This window comes from Vigna unguiculata, chromosome 2 (genome assembly GCF_037176805.1).
Source record: "Vigna unguiculata cultivar grain cowpea cultivar isolate G323 ecotype 2 chromosome 2, ASM3717680v1, whole genome shotgun sequence".
Lineage (NCBI taxonomy): Eukaryota > Viridiplantae > Streptophyta > Magnoliopsida > Fabales > Fabaceae > Vigna > Vigna unguiculata.
Window position 1 is genome coordinate 35,556,251 of NC_140793.1, and position 22,794 is coordinate 35,579,044.

Below are 22,794 nucleotides of genomic sequence, written 5' to 3' on the forward strand. Positions count from 1 at the left end.
GACACAGTTTTTCAACAATACTCAATCATTTAAATTTATTTCAAACTATTTTCTCCAAGATAACTCTTACAAGTTACAATGAATTTCTCCTTGAAATCCAACTCGTCAAAGAAATTTATATTTTTTGATTATTGAAATCAATAAAAGAGATAATAAATAATAAAACTATAATTGATTTTACAATAAGGATGTATAGAAAGCACCAGGTAGTTTTGTCCAACCACTTATTCATGTTGTAACTAATTTTTATGTAATTGAATTTATAACAATATATAAATGAGATATCTCTTTTTGTGTCCACTTTTCAAAATATCAATTTTATTTTTTAAATATAATAATTTATTAAATTTTTAAAAATTGACCGTTATTTTTATAAATCTTTTATAAAATCATATGCTTTGCTTCTTCTCTTATTCTTTATTTATCAATATTTATTTTTTTATCTGATATATTTAATTTTATTTTAATAAATATTAATGCATACACATATGATAGCGCATAGTATTATAAAAAAATTATTTTAAATTTTAAAACTTAAATATATTTCATTGGGACTAGAAAATGGACTATGATGTTCACATTTACGGAAACAAATTTAGAAAATAATAAAACTTACATCCCTATTTCATCTTTGTATTTCTTTCTTATCCAATCAATCCTATTATATAATTTTTAAAACACTTTCTTTTGACTTCTTACATTCCATTATAATAAACAATTAAACATCTTTCTTATTGACTAATTCTTTCTTTTTTTTTCCCTCTAAATAAATCAAACAACGAAATGGTGTGATAGGCATCAAGGCAACAACTGGCAACACTAATTATCAGCCACGATTTTCAATACCAAATAAATGAATAAAAAAAAATATTAGTTGCGGTTTTGTTGTGTGGATTTCGATTGGTTTTAATATTCTTGTGAAAGACGTTTCTGAATACTAAATAGAATAATATTTTCGGGGAAAATGGAGATGTGAATCACAAAAATTAAGAATGTTATATAATAGGTTTATTTATGCCTATAAGCAATTGTTGTTGAGGATAGGAGTTGGTGAGCAATTGACTTGAAACTTGGAGGTTAGCGATGGCTTCCTCATATCTTCCGCTAATATACGTAATGATCTTCTAGAACAATCTCACTCGTACCCTAATCCCACTTTCTTTCTTTTTTTTTTTCATTTCTTTTTTTCAATAATTAAAAAGTAAGTGAAAATTATTTAACATTATCTCGATCATTAAGGATGTCAGATAAATGTGAAGACATCGTTAATTGTTTGTTTTGAAATATATAAGCAATAACTCTTTCTCAACTTTTAGACTCATCACACAAGAGAAGGTTCTAGAAGAAACTAGTCCATATATATATATATATATATATATATATATATATATATATATATATATATATATATATATTTATATATATAATATAGAATAATTTTTTATTTTTTAATTAAAATAAAATAATATTTTTTGTAAAAATTTGTTAAAAAACAAATTGTTAACTCATCATAGCTCTTAAACCAATCCAACTTTATTCAATGAAAGGCATATTTCATAATTTCAAGAAAGCTTAAATATCTCTCTTCATACAGTTATCAAGGCTGCATTGATTTGTTTATCTAGCTTTACTACAACATTATTACAATAAAACTCAAAAAAAAAAATCACAATTTCAGACTACTCAAATTATTTGTTTGCAAATTCAAGTGTGCTGCGTAAAATAGGCGATTTGACTGCCTCAAAATTAGCTCCGCAGCCTCAAATCAAAGGAAAACTATCTTTTTTTTTTATAATTTTTTGTTTACAAAGTTGACAAACTTTCTCTAAATAGAATTAAAATATATTTAATTTTTTTTTTTAAATAAAGTAATTATTTTTTATCTAAATCGGTAATTTATCAAAGTTTGTAAAAGAAAACTTTGTTAACATGTTATTTTCCAGTTATGCTAATGTTTCATCAACAACAAACAAGATAAAATATAATCAAACTCCGGATTTTTAAAAAAAATACTCGTTATTCTGTAGTAAAAGTTAAGAGTGTTGCATATTTATAATTTTATATTGACTTGCACTTTTTTCGGTTTGAGAAACTGATGAATTAATTTATTGAAAAAACTTAAGGCTTTGTTCACTTTGTATGATAGATTTAAGAGAGAATATGAAGATGAATTGGTGTTGATTTGAATGGATGAATATGTGTGTTTTTTTCAGTGAATTTAGAGAATAAAAAGAGTGGATTTGAAAATGAATTTTAAAAAAGTTAGTGAGTGATTTGATTGATGTAATAAATTAAAAAAAAGTTTTAATAAATAAAAATTTGAAAATTACTAAAATATCCTTGAAGATAAAAATAAAATAAAATGATTATTAAATAAATTAAAAATATTAAAATTTAACAATATAGTAATTATCATTAATTATTATAAATATTTATATATATTTTTATTATTATTAATTAATTATACATATTATTATACATATTATTTTATATATAATATAAAATGGACATAAAAGTAAAATGAGTTTATATTTTTTTAAATCCACTCATATATGAGTGAATGGATTTTATTAAGCATCGCGCAAATCCATCTCTGTTGTTCCGCTTGACTCATTTATCTCTACTGTTTTACTTGACTCATTTAATAAGAACAGGGAAATTTTTTTTCATCTATCTTTATAAATCTGTGCTTTGTTACTGTCTGTTCAAATAAAATAAAGAGAGCCTAAAACTCAAGATGACATACAAAACGAAAAGTATTATTAATTTGTGAACTGATGGATAAAAGGCATCTCATAAAGCCAAATGAATCCCCTATTCTTATCCGGTATGCCCCAGAATCTTGGAAGAAGGTATGAACAAAATTTAAAACATATGGAGACAATACTAAACCTAAAATGAAGCTACAATTTCACTCGAGATTAACATCTGAACCGAAAAAAATGTATTAAAAAAATGTTAAATATTAAAAATTAGAATTAATCTAACTTTGAAATTTTAAATTAATTTAACTTTTCGAAATTTTAAATTAATTTAATTTTTCATCGATGGATGAATTTAATTATTTTAATAAAAATTATTAAGTTGATTTAATGTTTTAAACCATTTTTTTCTATTAACATAAAAGTGAAAATGAGTTAGACGATACAAATAACTCAAATATTGTTATAAAATACATTTAAAATGTTAAATAAATTTGAAAAAAATTAATTAAAAAAAGCTAAATACTAAATTTTTAAAGTTGAGAAAACTTAATTAATTTAAGGTTTAATTGTGTCTTTGGTTCCTATTTTGAAGTCAAAATCTCAATTTGGTATTCAAATTTTTAAAAGTCTCAAAATGGTCTCATTTTTTGTTAAAACGTCTCAAGTTTGTCCTTTATGTTAAGTATGGGTTGACGCCGTTAGATAGGGTACCATGTGTTTGTTACTCGATTTTATATTTATATTTTTTTGATTTTTGATTTTGAATATTTTTAAAAAATAAAAATTTTGCCATGTGTCAAGTTGTCGTCATGTCACGTGGCAATGACAGAGTAATGTGGTAGTGATAATGCCAGGTGTGTCAGTATCATACCAGGTGTTATCTTCTTAGTCTCAATTTGGTCCTTGTGTTCTAATTTTTGTCTCAATTTAGTCCTTATTTTTATAAAAATAATCCAATTTTGTCCCTCTCCAAATTAAAAGAAAAATTAATTTTTATATAAATGTTATACAAATATTTTTATTAAATTTGATATTTTTATTCAAATTAATATTTTTATTATATATTTTTAACATAACTAAGTTTATTTAAAATTGTATTTCACATTCAACTTTACTTCAAATTGTTTTTAAATTTTAAATTTATATGTTTTTTATTCTTACGTGAACTCGTTAATTTATGATTTTTTTTTTCTATTAATAACTTTAAAACAATTTTAAATAAAGTTCAATGTAAAATATTAATTAAATGAACTTAATCTGGTTAAAAATATTTACTTGAAATATCAATTTTGATAGAAATATTTGTGTACATTTATATAGAAATTAAATTTGATTTCAATTTGGAAAGAGACAAAATTACAATTTTTTACAAAAATTGTGACTAAATTAAAACAAAAATTAAAATAAAGGGACCAAATTGAGATTTTGGAAATGATATAAGTGACATGTGTCATTGTCACTGCTACATCACTTTGTCATATTACCATGTGGCATGACAACAGATTGACATGTAACAAAATTTTTATTTTTGTTAAAGTTCAAAAATAAAATAAAAATAAAAATAAAAAAAATCAAGAAACTGAGACATGACGTCGACCCAGACTTAAATAAAGAGTAAACTTGAAATGTTTTAACAAAAATAGAATTATTTTGAGACTTTTAAAATTTTTAATATCAAATTCGATTCTAAAATGTAGAACAAAGACATAATTAAACTTTAATTTAAAGTTTTGACGAAAAATTATCTAAGAAATAAAAATATATTTAATTCTAAAAAGATAAAACACATGTACACGTGATGCTTTAGTCCTTCTGACTTCTTCAAAAATAAATTATTTTCTTTAGAAAAAAAATATGATTTAAAGAAACAAATGAATTGATGGCGACAACCGTGAGTGGAGTTCACTCGGCCATCCGTCCCGTCGTGGACTTCGAAGACTCTGGTATCCTGGGTCCCACTACCATTAAAGTTTTAAGCTTCGCTTTCCTTCCCCGGCCCCACCACTCTCTCTCACCCTCTGTTTCCACCACTTCCTCCAGTTTTATGCAAAAGTATACAAGAACAAGAAAACACCATCGTCTAACCTGCACAATTACACTCCTAACACATTTCTCTATTTTATAAAACCACGCCCTCCATTTATGGATATTATAGATTACAATTATCACTATTCCACGTAATCTCTGTTCTTTCTAAGTGTAACAACAGTGCCTGCCTTCTTTTGGTTTATACTGCAAAAGCAAAGCCATTGTCCTTTTCTTTGGTCAAACTATTTTGTTTCCTTCTATCAAGAGCTCTGCACACGTTATTGTCTTTTTCTTGCCACATTCTCATTCTCCTTCTTCTTTCCTAAACTCTACTCTCTTCTCTCCTTTCCCATACCCAACCAAACTCCTCCCAATACCTTCCCCCGCACCTTATTATATAACAAACTAATATCTCGTTAAATTAAAATATCTCTATAATATCGCATTAGAAACGATACCTGTACCTAAACTACAACTATACATTGTTCTGTTTTCAGTCATCATGAACGTTTCTCCAAAGCACGAACGCCGCTGGGCGTCTGATACGGTGCCGGATATTGCATTCGTCAGCGCAGGGACGTCGCCAGGAACAGAGTCCTACTCCGTCGCCGACGAGTACGTCGAGGTCACTCTTGACGTTCAATACGATCACACCGTCGTTCTCCGCGGCGTTGAGCCGGTGGCTGTCGTTAACGTCGACGAAGGTTATGCCGCAAGCGGTACTGAAACTCCGGTGTCCTCCGCATGGTCGCCATCGATCAGGAGGAGCTCTCCCAGCCGGTGGCGGCAGTTCTCGCAGGAGCTTAAGACCGAGGCGGTTGCGAAGGCGAGGCAGTTCTCGCAGGAGCTCAAGGCGGAGCTGCGGCGGTTTTCGTGGGGCCAGGGAGGATCTGAAACGGCGTTCGTGCCGCGAGATCTTAGGAAGCAGCGCGCTCAGCTTGAGCGCAACCGCTCCGGTACGAAGAAAGCGCTCCGTGGACTGAAATTCATTAGCAGTAAATCTAACGGCGTTGATGCCTGGAACGAGGTGCAAAGCAATTTCGATAGTCTTGCTAGAGACGGTTTTCTCTACCGCACTGATTTTGCGCAATGCATAGGTTCGACTTATTTTCAAATTTCAATTCAGAGTATTCCGTTGCACGTGTTTGCATTTTCACTCCTTTGTTTACGCTTTTGGTTCAAGAGTTTTTTCTATTTGTTGAAGGAATGAAGGACTCTAAGGAGTTCGCACTGGAACTGTTCGATGCTCTGGGTCGCAGACGAAGACTCAGGGTTGAAAAGATCAGCAGAGACGAACTTAGCGAATTCTGGTCGCAAATTACCGATCAAAGCTTTGATTCACGGCTCCAGATTTTCTTTGATATGTAAGCTTTGATTGACTAAATAATATTTTTTGAAAAATAACAAAGTTAGTTAAAAGTAATTTCTCACTTAATTTTTTTCCTATCTTTTTATTTTAATAAACACCACTCTTCTTAAAAATCTTCGTTATTTGCTTTAGTAATTAAGGATTTCTCAATTTTATGAAAAGAACTGCGGCATGAAGAAGTAGCGTGTTAGTCCTTTTTTTTACGTTTTTAATCGCTCAGAATTTAAACGTAGAATTTTATACTAAAGCGAAAATAATTAATTAAATAAATTAAACTTCAAATGAACTGAGTTTATGAAACATTTAAATTGCGATAGAGTTAAATCTATATTTAAGTTTTTTACTTTACGTATTTGTATCCGATAGAAAAACTCCTGCAAATATTTATTTTTCCTCCCTGTCTAATTAAAATCCTAATCACCTTCATAGGGTGGACAAGAACGAAGATGGTAGAATCACCGAAGAAGAAGTGAAAGAGGTACATTTCTGTCCGAAATTTCATTCCATGTCTCATCAACAGATATACATCTGTGCACCTATGACATTTGAATTGTTTTCTCCTTTGTCTACTGAATTAATTTTTCAATATATTTAAGACTTTTTTATGCATAGCCATGTGAATACTATTTTTCTATAGGGTTTTAAATAGTTGAAGCTAGCGTAACTCATAACCAACAATTTTTGTAAGTGGAAGCGTGATCAACAACTTCAAAAGAAAGAGTAAGGAACTTGACATACTTAGTTAGAACATGGTTAATTAATTTCTTCCCACGTACACTTAATTAACACTATTAACTGCAGTCGTATATTTAATTGTATAAGTTTGACATGTGTTGTTTGTTTTTATTTTAAAAATTGAATTTTAGTTTTTTTTTTAATCTTAGGCTTCGTGTGTGCTCTTCTTTTGGTAATAATTTATGAGAGAGAAAAACACGTCCATTTTCTACTTTTATTATAATGAAAATATTTAATTAACTATTTTATTTTTATTCAAAAGGCACTTGTGCTATGTTGTTCTATAGCCTATACGTATGTTAGCAAATTTGGATTTTTTATTGATTTTTTAGTGTTGTTCCTATACTGTATTTTCATAATACACTAATTATTACTAATTCTACTGTTTTAAAATATATTAAAACAATATTTAAAATACTAACATAATGTATTTTTAATATTCACTTTTAATATTCACCAGAGGATAGTACCAAAAAAGTCAGTAAAAAATATAGACTCATATATTGTCAAGTTGAATTTTAATAATTAACCATAACAATAACTAGAATCAGTTGAAGCTGATTATTATTTACAAGTAGTAAAAACACATGTAATGTCGTGCATTGTAATGTCGCGCATTACGACACCAAATAAAAATATTCTTGTTATGGATGAAGACTATATTTATTAAATAAATAAAATAAAAATTTTATTTTATTAGTTAACGTTTAAATATGTGTTTTAATAAATTGATCTTCCGGACGTTTTCTATTGTTCCAAAGCAATAAGCGTACTGTTAGGTGCTATTCAATGAAAGTTAAGTCATATTATTCGTATAATAATTAATAATTATATATTTTATCATTTATCTCTCACACTTTTTCTTTTCTATTTTTTCTAATGGTTGTAAAAATATATCAAATTTAATTATACACAAATAATTTCCTTTCTAAGGCCAATGAATTTCTGGCTTTTGCTCACATAGATGCCACTCCCACTTTGTTGATTAAACAAATTTCTTGGAATTTATAAAGTTGACGCTTTCATTGCGGTTGGTGGGGGTAGGATGGACATTTACCTTCTTTTTTTTGTAGCTGGTCCAAACATGCACGCCATAGAAATACCAACATCGGTCAAACCATCAAATAGTTGTTTTCATCCCAATGATTCCGTGCTTTTTTTGTAAATTAAACCGATTGAGTCTATTTTTTTAATCTCACCAATTTACAGGCGTCAGTATATACCACTTACTAGTATTTAGTTAAATATTTTTACATTTTAATAACTTAAATTAACATTCTCAAATTTGTGGTACAAGTTGGTATTCTCAAATTGAGTATTAAGAATATAATTTTACGTTAAATGTTAAACAAAATTCTCAAATGAATGATTAATGAGTTCAAAAAATTTTAGTATATATTATTTTGACTCCCCCAATTCTTAACGATAATATATTTAAAATAATAATGATATATATTACTTTTTTTTCCAAGCAAAGAATCAAATCTTTGCTCCATTTTACTACTGAACCTGATGAATTTGTTGCTACTCACAAAAATTTATAATTTTTTGAAAAGTGTTTATATTGAATTTAAATGATGTCTATGTGTAAACTTAAAACTTGTATTAAACAGACGGTTATATTTCATTTCTCAGATCATTATGCTAAGCGCTTCAGCAAATAAGTTATCCAGATTAAAAGAGCAAGCCGAAGAATACGCAGCTCTGATCATGGAAGAGTTAGACCCTGAAAGACTTGGCTACATTGAGGTTTGAATTCTCTACAAACCATAACATCTGAATTTATCAAGAAAACATGCATATGTCTAATTCCACGATATATTGAGTATGTCAAAGAAGAAAATATGGGTGCGTGGTTGAGATTAACCTTAATTTAGTCCATGGTTAATTTGGTTTCATTGTTAATTTTTAATTTAATTTATTAGTTATATAAAAGTTATTATCTACTCTTTTAAGTATTTTAATGAAAACACTTCAGAATGTGTTCAATGTTGGTAATATTTTATGCCATGTGTTATAGAGAAAACGACAACTCAATTTGTTCCGTTTGTTAATTAGGTTTATTCATTCTTGTTAATCAAGTCAATGCATGACCAGCTCTGCTCCTTTATATAAAGTCCAAAGTTGGGTGAAATTAGTTAGCAAATTACACGCTATAATTAATTATAGGTGTCCTAGAGGACAAGATTACATAAGTAATTGAATTGAAGTAACGATTCAATCACAGTACGTGCATAGTGACGAACGCATTCTAGTTGACTCAATTACTTATTTATATATTGTGGTGACCATATTAATCTGTTTAACCAATATAAAACTTTTAGAATATATGCATTAGTCAGCTGAACTGTTTTTTCATGCGGTTAGAGCATAGGACACATTTTTAACTTATTTAATACGCTTTTCGGCTATTTTTCTATAAGCAGCTACCATTTATTTGTTATAAAATGAAATCGAAGATAGTATATAAAAACTATAAATTTATATTTATTTAGATTAGTCATCCAAAGTTATAGTGATGAAATAGAATATGTAATTTTTTAATAAATTGAATATTTTAAAATGTCATCATATAACTTAACGCTAGCGAGAGTTAAAATGAAAAAAAAGAAGTATATAGTCTAAAACAATTTTATGTGGACATCCAATCAAAAAGTTGGTTGAGTTTTATAATAACCATTTTAAAAGACACAGTAACAATACCTTTTATCAATTAATAATATAAAATTATTTTATTCATAAATCAATTTAATTGCAAAATTTCTTCTTACTCATAGGAAAATCATATTTGATGTCAAAAAGTAGAGCACAAATAAGAATTTAGAATGCAAATGCTTTTAAAACGTAGTTTTTAAGAGTTGTGTTGAGTGATGTTTATATATGTTCTAATGTTCATATATCCTCAGTCATAATCTGTTTTTGACATCAAATGCATTATTTCACAGTCCATTTTTAGGAGTAACTTATTAAAAAGGTAAATTTTTGTTTTTATACAAAAAAAAAATATTGCTACAATAAGATACTGAATATAACGTGGATGCAAAAATTTGTTGCCTGAAAAAGTGATAGAATCTCACTGATTTGGCAAGAGCAGCTATACCTTATACTCGTATGTGCATGTGCTGCTTTTTCGTTCTATGTGTAGGAAATAATGGAATCTTCAATAATGAAGGTCGAAAATTTGGAAAGTGTTTTAGTATAGGACTTCAAACTCTTTTGCGAGATTTTAATGGTGGTTGTGTTGGCGCAGCTATGGCAATTGGAGACGCTTCTGTTACAAAAGGATACGTATCTGAACTACAGCCAAGCACTAAGCTACACCAGTCAAGTTTTGAGTCAGAACCTACAAGGAATAAGGTCAAGAAGCCCGATACGTAGGATGAGCCGCAGGATGGTCTACTATTTGCAAGAAAATTGGAAGAGGCTTTGGGTTCTAGCATTGTGGGTTTCAGTGATGATTGGGCTGTTTACGTGGAAGTTCATCGAGTACAAGCGAAAAAATGCTTATCATGTCATGGGTTACTGTCTCCTCGCGGCCAAAGGTGCTGCTGAAACACTCAAGTTCAACATGGCACTTATACTCTTTCCCGTCTGCAGAAATACCATAACGTGGCTTAGGTCCACCAAGTTGTCTTACATTGCACCTTTCGATGATAACATCAACTTTCATAAGGTACGCCCCACACAGCACCACCAGAAAACAAGTTGAATATATTAAACTTAGTGGATGTAATGTTATGTTATGGATGTTTGCAGACAATTGCTGCAGCAGTAGTGATTGGAGTGATACTTCATGCCGGGAATCACCTTGCTTGTGATTTCCCGAAACTTGTAAATTCGTCTCATAAAACGTATGAGAAGTATTTGGACGGTGTATTTGGTGATCACAAACCCAGTTACGGAGACCTCATTAAGGGGGTTGAGGGCGTGACTGGAATTCTGATGGTGATTTTGATGGCAATAGCATTTACTCTTGCAACAAAATGGTTCAGAAGAAATCTTATTAAGCTTCCTAAACCGTTTAATAGGCTCACCGGTTTCAATGCATTCTGGTATTCACACCATCTATTTGTCATTGTCTATGTCCTGCTCATCATTCATGGTGTAAATCTTTACCTCGAGCGCAAATGGCACCTTCAAACGGTATGCACCTTTTAGTATCAAATTTCAATTGTTTAGAAGCATCATTAAAGCCTTTTTTTCCTAGCCTGCTTAGTTACTAAACGCATTGATTTCTCTTTTCAGACATGGATGTATCTTGCAGTTCCAATCGTCCTTTATGTGGGAGAAAGAACGCTAAGATACTTCCGTTCTGGCTTCTATACAGTCCGTCTTATAAAGGTGAACAGAAGAAAAGAAAATAGTTAGGCGCTTCTAAAAGAATAATCAAATTTGTTATGAGCTTGGCATTTTAGTTTTCTTTCATTGCTTACAATTGCTCTTGGCAAATCGAGCACAGCAATAATAAGCAATGTTAAAAAAACAAAACTTTAGCGACCTGAGCCATCACTGCTTTCAATAAGCCAAACAAAGAGATGCAACTCAAACTTACGGATCTTATTTTTGTGAAAAACATCATTGTAGGTTGCCATTTATACTGGAAATGTTCTGACATTGCAAATGTCGAAGCCGCCTCAATTTCGTTACAAGAGTGGACAATACATGTTTGTACAATGTCCTGCTGTTTCTCCATTTGAGTGGTAGGTTGCTATTTTCTTTTTTCTACATTACTTTGCAGTAGCTGAACTTCTCATGCTTCATGTAAATTCTAACCACAAAAATGGATAACCCCTCTAGGATGTCGAAAAAGAAAAGAATTGAAATGAGATCACCTTTCACATCTTACTGTTTCTATTTCACTTTTTTACGAATCTTTTTCATGTTAAGTTGGTTGATATCTAACAATACAATTACGCATGACAGACATCCTTTTTCTATTACCTCTTGCTGTTTCTATTTTACTTTTTAACGATTCCTTTTCATGTTAAGTTGGTTGATGTTTAACAATACACTTACGTATGATAGGCATCCATTTTCTATTACCTCTGCACCTGGCGATGACTACCTGAGTGTTCACATACGGCAACTGGGAGATTGGACACAGGAGCTCAGAAGGGTATTTTCTGCTGCCTGTGAGCCTCCCGTAGCTGGGAAGAGCGGCCTTCTCAGGGCTGATGAAACCACCAAGAAATGGTACGTGATGGACCTGCCACCTTTGTTTGCCTTGTAGCTTCGCCCTTAGAAAAAAATTCTTTATGCTCAGATTCCTGTCATCTTCTTGGTATCAATAATTGACACAGCTTACCGAAGCTAAGGATAGATGGACCTTACGGTGCGCCAGCACAAGACTACAGAAACTATGATGTACTACTACTTGTCGGTCTCGGGATTGGAGCAACACCTTTTATTAGCATTCTAAAAGATCTTCTCAACAATATTGTCAAAATGGAGGAGCTGGCGGTGAGTTTTAGTGCATTCATTAACAAAATATTTATTGATGCTTCTTCACATAAAACTGTGCAAATAAAAAAAAAATCTGACCAATTTCCGAAGGTTTTTATGTACTATGAAAGTAACGTCATGGTTGCTTACTATCCAGGACTCGGTCTCTGATTCAAGTAGAGGTTCAGACCTTAGCACTGGGAGTACAGATTCGCCGTCTTTCAATAAGATTTCTCCGAAACGGAAGAAGACACTTAAGACTACCAATTCTTATTTCTACTGGGTAACAAGAGAACAAGGTTCTTTCGATTGGTTTAAAGGGGTCATGAACGAAGTTGCTGAACTTGATCAAAGGGTATTAACTACTATAAATATTTATATTTTTAGACTTTCTCTTGAAGAGTTCTAAGTATTCATTTCCTCTGTTTCCAGCTCAGTAAGTTATATGTGTATTTAGCTTATGTTCAATGTGACTTCAGGGTGTTATTGAGATGCACAATTACTTAACTAGCGTATACGAGGAAGGCGATGCCAGATCCGCCCTCATCACTATGGTGCAAGCCCTCAACCATGCAAAAAATGGAGTTGATATTGTTTCTGGGACTAGGGTAAGCCTTTCATTTTTGCCGTTTACTGTAACTTCATAAGTTTTAGTTTAGGAAAATTAAAAGAGTCGTACAGATTTTGTTTTTGAGTCTTGACTAAGTTAATTTTAAACCTTGATTTGCTTCTCTAAATTTACTACCAGGTGAGAACTCATTTTGCTAGGCCTAACTGGAAGAAGGTTTTCTCCAAAATATGTTCCAAGCACTGCAATGGACGAATAGGTCAGGCAATCCTTATAAAGCATAAATTTATAGACATTGTTTTCATCTTGTACTGAGATCCTCAATTCGCAACAGGTGTATTCTATTGTGGCGCACCGGTTTTGGCGAAAGAATTAAGCAAGCTCTGCTTCGAGTTCAACGAAAAAGGTCAAACAAAATTTGAGTTCCATAAGGAGCATTTCTAAGGGGATTTGGACGTATCTTCGAAACTGTAACCAATCAACCCAAGTACATTTAAACACCTTCATTTTAGCAGCTTGTCGTGGCCAGATTGTAAGATTTATTCAATAAGCTAAAAACTTAAGCACAGAATATGATGAGGCATTGTATATACCGGCCAGCAAGATGGTTGGGCATTTCATCATACATGTGGTGGCTGCGCAAAGGAGATATTGCCCGTACAAGACCTCAGCAACACTTAAGTTGTCGCCACATAGAAAAACATACTACAGTTTTGAAAGTGACAAAAGGAATTAGGTAGTTCTCCGGTTAAGGAGCAAGACATAGATCGAACAGGGTGTGTGGATAATTTATTTTTGACAAAATAATAATCGTTTTGTAATATTTTAAAAATTATATTTGAAAACGATTATTTATCAAAAGTTAAATGACAACAAACATATACAGAATTTTCGTTTTCTTGGAGTGAATTCAATTACCTTTCTAGAATATGGAGGTTCAAATGATGTTTCATGCCAGCAGCTTCTGCCTTGGATTTCTTACTCAGAATAAATATTTATATACAGGAAACTGTTAATAGTGTCCTATTCTTTATCCAGTGGCCTTTTTTCTATCTTAGGTAAAATCAGTGAAAATAAAACTATAAATGAGCTTTTTTATATTGAGAGGGCAATCATATTTCCGTAACTAAATTTTTGATAAACTTTTTTTACAATTTAAAAAAAAAATGAAAGAATAGGAAATTATTTAAAATATGTCACTTCATATTATAAAAAAAATTATCAAAATTTAATTACTAAAGATTCAAATTTTTTATATAAATGATCAAAATAATGTTCATGCAGTTTTTTTTTTTTTACGTTTTTTGCAAACATGAGTTTAATGTGAATTAGACTTTTACATTGACATTAGTCTTCATGAGGTCACTTGTTTATAATTTCGATCTAACTTCTTATACCCGATATATTTTTAATTACCTACATTTATAAATATAACAAAATAGGTAGCATAAAAAACATCATTTACCACGTGTTACTCTAAAAAAAAAAATATATTGTCTCAGTTGGATAGAAATAGATGACAAAATTCTTTACAGAAGTATTTTTTTCAAAAAGTAAAAAATACATTATAACATTCAGAAATAAGTTAGGTACAATAAGAAACACTCACCATTTCCATAATATTTAATTTCTTTTATAACTGCACAACATTTTCAAAGTAAAATTGTTTTTAATAAATAGTTTATTTAATGTAAATAATTATACAGGAGTAATTTATCATTTTCAATTCTTTAATGGAGTTCAATATTGAGGAGTGATAAGATATGTGTCTGATTGAGAGGTTTATGGTTGAATCAGTCAGAGTTTAAGGTAAAATTAAATGCAAACAAATCATATTCTGATGGATTGATTTGACTTGAGTTTTGCAAATTCTCTTGAGTTTTGCAAATTCTCTTGAGTTGATTAATCGATCTAGGTTATTTGATTTGATTTGATGCGTTTCACCATATAATAAAAATAATATTATATTTATTTTTTTACTCGCAAATCAAGAAATTTTACCAAGATGATTTTTTTGTTACTTTTTCGTAAAAAAAAAATTAACCCAAAAAATTATTACTTATTATTTTAATTTTTTAAAACAAACACAACAACAAAATCTGTTATTTTAATTTAATCAATAAAATTTAGTTTTAACTAAATACAGAAGAAACATGTCATATGACTTCGGCCAGGGGTCAAAATAGTAATTCACGGTGCGAATAGTAGGGCCCGTATACATGGGGTGGCGTTACATCTAGGAAAAGTCATACACTTTTGTCCACGAAAAAAAAAACTTCTACCTAACATTGTTATGCTATACTGTTGTACATTAAATAGAAGGCTTCCTGGTAAAAAAACTAAAACAGAAAAAATATATTTGTTTTAAAAACTCATTTTTGTTCCAAAATTATAGTTATACTTCTATTTATATTAAATTTTACAACTAATCTAGACATACATAATTAATACTTTGTAACAGATATAATTAGATTAGTTGTAAAATTTAACTTTTAAGTAATATTAATAGAAGTATAATTATATATATTCTAATTCTTCTTTTTGTCTTGAAGGCTTTCTATTGCCGGCAAGGAACAGTAGGATTGGATAATCCTTACATTGCCATGATCACACATGGCGTTTTCAGATCTCAAATCAAACTCAGCAAGCACTCATTAATTAATAATTGACATTGCCTAATAACTTGTTCAACACAGATCAATCATTCAATACCAATAGAAAGGTAAAACATTTAGAAAATCAGATATTTGAAGCCTTCCAAGATTTTTCCTTAAGAGTTTGCTGTTCCCTGTTACTTCAAAAGCAATAAATTCTCAACACCTTCATTTCCACATAAAACTGAGAAGTAAAACACCAATTCTCTATACCTACCTATTCAGACAAACATTCTTATTCAAGACATCAAACATCGATAACCATGTACGATAAGAAGAAGGAACGAGGAAGAAGTGCTAAATGTTTCGTATGCGTTCTCGCTTCCTTCGTCATCTTATGTGCACTTCTACTGCTTTTGGCGTCTATAATGCGTGTGAGGGAGCCACGTGCCAAAATAAGATCAGCTACGTCCAACAAAATCACTCACAACGCTTCACCATCATCATCACCTTCCTTCAACGCCACCCTCATCATCTTTATGACCATCCAAAACCCTAATTTCGGTGTCTTCACTTACGACAATAGCAGCATGAGTGTGCTCTATGCGGGTGCGAAGATTGGTGATACACCCATCAACGGTGACAAAGTGAGTTTCAGAAAAACCAAACAAATCAATGTTACCGTTGATTTGAGGTCCGCTCAGGTACCCGTCACCGGAAATTTTTCCGGTGACATGAATTCAGGGACGTTGAATCTCACCAGCTACGCCAAATTTAGTGGCACGGTTCGTTTTCTGAAGATTATGAACGTCAAAAAGAGCATCGAAATGGCTTGTGCTATGAAGCTCAACTTCACCTCCCACCTACTTCAGGATATTCAATGCTAATAGTAACTTTTTTTTCCTGGTTTGTGACAGTTTTCATTTTTTTCTTTGCCTTCGTTTTCATTTCGTTGTCTTAATTAAGTGCATTTAATCTCTTGTTTTTAATTATCTTATTTGCAATGTTTTGTTATAGACTTTAATTTTATCATTGTAGTTTCTTTTTTTAGCAATGTAGAATTTTGGTCCTGTAAGTTTCAATTAAATTTCTAAATTTTGACATTATCATCGATTTAGTTATTTTTATTAAACTGTTTAATAAGGTTATTTATATTCATTGACAGAAGACATCAAATAGACATTAATTTTTTAAAGAAAAAAAATTATTCAAAATTTTAATAATATAGAGATCAAATTAAATAAATTATATAAACACAGATATTAGGGAAATAAATCAGCCTTCATCTTTATATATAGTAGTATTGTTTACATAAGCACGGTGTGAGTTTAGTTTAGTAAGTCCTCTACTCTACTGAGTTTGATAATTTTATAAATATATTTAACTTAAATTTTAGGTTAAAATACTCCGTTGGTCATCGTTTTTGTTGCAGAATCTTAATTTGGTCATCGTATTTTTATTAGTCTCAATTAGGTCCTCATTTTTGTAAATTAGTATCAATTAGGTACTTTCCGTTAGTAGAGAACTAACACCGTTAAGTAGGTGCCACGTGTCAACTCCTCGTTTGAATTTTTTATTTTTTTTAATTTTTTTTAATTTTTAATTTTTTTTAAAATTTTTTAATTTTTTTTTAAAAAAATATTTATGCCACGTGTCACTTCTGTGATGTGCCATGTGTCAATCTAATATGGTGACACGTGTCAAATTAATGTATGAATCTCAATTTGGTCCTCATAGTTGTTAAATTGATTTGATTTGAGTCCCAACTTTTTTAAAAAAATTTCAATTTTGGGCAATCCAAATTTAGACCAAATTTTACTTTTATATAATGTTATGATTATTTTTATTAAATATTTTAATAATATTAATTATATTTAATATTAAAATTTTAAATATATTTATTTTAATTTTTTATAAAATTATTTTAAAATTTTAAATTTGAATTTATAAAATTTTTATTTTTAAGCCAACTCTAAAATATTGTTGATATTGAATATTATACAAATATTTCGAATATAAATTTATTAATTTATATATTTATAATTTTAAAATAAAATTTAAATAAAGTTTAATGTAAAATATAAATTTAAATAAATTAAATGTTGTTAAAAATATGTAATAGAAATATCACTTGTAATAAAAGTATCATCATTACATTTATAAAAAAATTAAATTTGTTCTAAATTTGGAGCATATAAAATTAAAATTATTTTAAAAAAATTTGGGACTGAAATCAAATCAAATTAACAAATATGAGGACCAAATTGAGATTCATACATTAATTTGACACATGTCACCATATTAGATTGACACGTGGCACATTACAGAAGTGACATGTGGCATAAATATTTTTAAAAAAAAAATTAAAAAAAAATTTAAAAAAAATTTAAAAAAAAATAAAAAAAATTCAAAAAAATGAGAAGCTGACACGTGGCACCTACTTAACGGTGTTAGTTCTCTACTAACGAAAATGACCTAATTGATACTAATTTACAAAAATGAGGACCTAATTGAGACCAATAAAAATACGAGGACCAAATTGAGATTTTGCTACAAAAACGAGGACCAACGGAGTATTTTAACCTAAATTTTACAATTAGATTTCACAACAAAATCCGAGTTAAAAACCATATATAAGAAAAGGTTGAAATATTATTAAAGATGCTAAGTAGCACGTACTAAAATAGCTTTACATTGTACAGAGTACGATGGAAAATCATTTACCACCTAAGGAAATAATAATAATAAAAAAATTGCTCATGGTTTGTCGTGAGGTGTATCCTCATTTATATAACATACATAATCTTAACATTGATTGATATAATATATATTAATCATTATTCGTATAAAGTATTTTAACATTTTTTTCCGCAAATCATCACTGTATATTAGAAATAGAGTAATTGTTTAAATTTATTTATTCTCTACAAGGCAAAACCAATTATAATGATATGTTGTGATATCTTAATTTAGTTTTCGTTATTTTTTTTATCTTTCTGAAACATTTTTTTACTCCTAATTTTATATAAACAAATGGTATAAGACTTGCACTGTAATTAATATTTTATTTTTTAAATTATATATATATATATATATATATATATATATATATATATATATATATATATATATATATATATATATATATATATATGTATGGCTATGGAGGTCGATAGTTAGTTAACAGTGGTGCTGTTAAAATTATTTAGATGGTTGTTTTGATGATGTAATAATCATTTAAAAGGAGTGAATGTATTACGATTTCATTACATTAAATTATATATACGATTCAGTTTACTAGGATTTTTTTTAGGATTTCATTTTTATCAGGTGTGAAATAATTTGATATATTGAATGAGACTATTATATGATTTAGTGTAAACAAATATAGTAAGAAATGGAAAGAAATTATCTTAGTGGTGTAACTTTAGAAGAAAATTATCTGAAAAAAAAATATTTGTAAAATATACGTTGAATTTGATTTTTATTATGTACTTTAGTTATTATTAGTAAAATTATTTTAAGAAATTAATTTTGTTGACCTTAAATTTAGATTTTGTTCTAAATTTTCTCAAGCAAATAAAATTGTCTTGTAAAAAAATATATTTTATTTTATTTAAATAATTTGTTGATCGTATTTCATTATTGGTGATGATGTGAATTATTGATAATATTAATACAAATTATTGTTAAGCTTAAAATATATTATATTGTTGTGCTTAAAATACATTAAATTTGTGTGCTTAAAATACATTAAATTGTTGTGGTTAATGTATTAAATTGTTGGTTGTTGTTCATATATAATAACTTGCATTTTTAATATATATTATTGATTGTTAGTGTGTATATTATTGTAGGGATTTTCATGATGAATGATTAGACCATGCAAACTATATTGTATAAGGAGAGGATTACCCAATCTATTTCTTTATTGGTCATGATATTTATTTAGTAAGAAACAATTAGTCTTATTGCATGTGTTCATTGACATTTAGTTAATAAGCATGTGGATATTAAGGTTTCCCAAACATACTTCTTGATAATATATATATCTATATATATAAATCATAATGGTTAATATGTATTGCGAATGAAATTTTAGGAGGTAATATGTGAAACTTTTATTATTAAAGAGAGTTCATGACTTTTATTTAGTAAGAGCATATATTATGTGCAATTTTGATTTGAGAAGTACTATGTAGAAGATTTCTCAAACCTTTTTTAGTCATATAAAAAGTATAACTGAATTTTAATATCAAAACTTACTTAAAATCTTGATTTCATAAAAAATAAAGAATTAATTAAATAAATCTATTAAATAGTTTATGCTAATTGAAAATTTTATGTAAGATGTTATATATATATATATATAGTTATATTCATCGTGATTGATTTTGGACTTATCTTTATTTTAATTGTTAGTAATGATTGTAATGATCCCGTGAATAGATTATGTGGATAGTGTACTGAGGAATGAAGTTTACAATTTAAAAATATTTTTAAAATTTTGAAGAATTTTATATTGCAATACACAGTGGAATTAGTTCATAAAAACTTTATTTTATATATAATTTAAATTTAAATTTGCAAACAATATATTTTAAATTATGTTTCATAAATGATAAGATTTTATTTAGACTTTCAAATTTATTTTGAGGCATATGTGTTTTATAAAAAAAAAACTACATTAAATCTATTACATTTGATAAAGAATATAATAATTAATAAAAAATAATAGTGGTGATATCTAACATTAATTTTATTAGAATAATTAATAAAAATAACAGTTGCAAATATATTATAAAAGGGCATCTTGTTTGATTTGAATCTTTTTGAACTTACTGTATTTTTCTACTTGTTTTTTCTGCTACATCTAATATGTACACTTAGTTGAAGAGTGTGGTTGTGAGTGACGTTAATTAAGTTTCGATATCATCAATAACCATCCTCAATTATATCAAGAATGTATTATTCTTTCTAAAGTTACCTCAAAATATAAATAGTTTTAAATTGGACAAATTTTAAGTTTTGAATTAATAAAGAAAACAAATTGTCTAAACATAGACAAAAGTAATTTATATGAGAATTAACAAGTAAAAATAAATCTTTAAACATAAATAAAAAAACTAAAAAATAAAAAGCAAGGCACTCAAAATTATTTAATACATTTTATGAGTGTGCAAATTATAAACAACTTTGGAGGCAAAAACAAATATTAAATATTGTGTCTATGTCACTCAGGAATTACCTATGAAAATACAGTAGCTGAGAAACAAAATAATATAATATAATATATAAAAGATGTGCACATTCAAAAGAAAATATTTTTCTTTTGAAAAGCAATTTCCCTAATTTTAATTTTCAATTACTATTTTTAAGTAAGGGATAAAAAGGGAAATGCAAATAATTTTTATTTTTTCAAATATATTCATTTAGAAATGAGTCCTGAACAGAATCACTTAAAAAGGGAAAAAAAAGTAAAAAAATACTATTCTAAAATAGAATATTGAAATTAAAGTTCTTAAACAGTCTACTCTAAGCTCACACGTCATAGAAACAATTTATATTATACAATCGAAACTTATGGTGACGAAAATTATATCGATAAATTGTGAAACTAGAATTTACAAATGGACATAATTTATTTTATTCGGTATTCCAACGAATAAGAAATGATGAGTGTGTAAAAAAAAGTAATTAAGAATTTAAATTTAAAAAGGAAAGAAGGCATGAGTGTGAAAAGTCTCTTCTTGGTTCTATATATAACTAGACATGTATTCATCAGAAAATAAAAGGAGTTTATGTTTCAGATTTTTCCACACAGTGGCGATAATAAAAATCTGGAGTCAGGAATTGTGAAAAAAGTGTGAAAGAAGAAAAGAAATGGCAGAAATGAAAGAAAGGTCTTTGCCAAATTCACCATGCAGCAGATGTGCGAGCGGAACAACAACAGAGGAATCCATATCTGTAAGCAACAACATCGCAACAGAGGAACGGATCGCAGAGTTAAAAAGAGAAGAAGACGAAGAAAGAGAAGATAACATATGTTTCGTGTTTGGTGTGTTCGTTCTTGTGGCCATAATCATCATTATCATTGCTTCTTCATTTGTGAGGGCTAGAGCTGGAAAAATGTAACTTCATTTTATGAATTATGCATTTTGTTCAACATTTTCTACAAATCATTCATTATATCAACATCTTTTTTATAATTTACTTCCAGGTTGTAATTTTTTGGATTTTACAGGGGATTTGAAAATGATCCACGTGAATATTAGGATTAAATTTCATTTCTAATTACAACTTATTTGGATTTAATTTGCGACAAAGTTACCTGTGATTTTTTTTTATATTTTTTGTACATGTTTATGTTTTTTGAAGATAAATTAATTTCTTAACAAATTTTTATGTTAAAGAAATTTTTTTCTTTGTTTATTGTTTTTTTTTTAAAATAAGAGATGATTCGTATATTATTCTAAAATTCATTAATAGATCATTGGATACACACGCGCAAAGCGTTAACTGAAATATTAATTTATTGAGAACAAATTTAAATTGCAGACATTAACTTTAATGAATACAATGTATTACAGAAAAAATAAATCAAATTATGAGTAAACGGATTCTAAGATTGTTTTCTTGGATATATGTTTATATTCACTTGCATAAATATGATACAAGATACAATACATTGATAGAATATAACACGTTGTATACGTAGATATATTTATTCTAAAAATATTAAGATATAATATGTGATATATGAATATTGAAAAAAAATGTTATAATTCTTAAAAATATAATAAATATATAATTATTATTGTGTAAATCCAAATTAAAATCATATGTATTAAAGTCTTCAACATAAAAAATATAAATTACTGTCATTATTCAAGTATCATTGCAAAAAAAATGACTAATTTTAGTAACTAAAAATATCTTAAAGATCAATTTCTTACTTAGAAACTACTTATTTTGGTAATGAAAACATTGATAACAAATGTTAATGTCCAATTTAAAAATCAATTTATAATATAAATTATTTTAGTTATCAATTTATAGACATATTATAATTTTTTAAATTATTTTAATTGTCAATAATATTTAATTTATAAATTAGTTATTATAATGACTGATTATTTTTATCAATAAAATTTGTTATTATTTAAAAATTATCTTGTAATTTACTATAATTTTATAAATTAAATATATATTTTATTAATAAATATCAATAAAGTATATTAAAGTATCAATTAAACAAGGATAGGTGACGTAATTTAAAATATCATTGCACTATAAGTTTTCATTCTCAATTGTTAAATTTTCAATCGATTCATTTGAAATATAAACAAGTAA

The 22,794-nt window shown here is 28.2% G+C and overlaps 2 protein-coding genes across 2 annotated transcripts; both read left to right on the forward strand.

Moving 5' to 3' along the window:
* The first annotated feature begins 4,874 nt into the window (after positions 1–4,874).
* LOC114168957 (respiratory burst oxidase homolog protein A-like) lies at positions 4,875–13,745 on the forward strand. The gene is made up of 14 exons (XM_028053960.2): positions 4,875–5,830; positions 5,938–6,097; positions 6,532–6,580; positions 8,473–8,586; positions 10,088–10,510; positions 10,594–10,980; positions 11,083–11,178; positions 11,422–11,537; positions 11,863–12,030; positions 12,138–12,297; positions 12,437–12,634; positions 12,759–12,887; positions 13,028–13,106; positions 13,182–13,745. The coding sequence occupies exons 1-14, from the start codon at positions 5,236–5,238 to the stop codon at positions 13,289–13,291; spliced, it is 2,784 nt and encodes a 927-aa protein (XP_027909761.1). The 5' UTR covers positions 4,875–5,235; the 3' UTR covers positions 13,292–13,745.
* A 1,848-nt stretch (positions 13,746–15,593) lies between these two features.
* Positions 15,594–16,550, forward strand: LOC114174669 (Late embryogenesis abundant (LEA) hydroxyproline-rich glycoprotein family). Its single transcript, XM_028059495.2, has one exon. The coding sequence runs from the start codon at positions 15,765–15,767 to the stop codon at positions 16,326–16,328; it is 564 nt and encodes a 187-aa protein (XP_027915296.1). The 5' UTR covers positions 15,594–15,764; the 3' UTR covers positions 16,329–16,550.
* Positions 16,551–22,794: the final 6,244 nt, after the last annotated feature.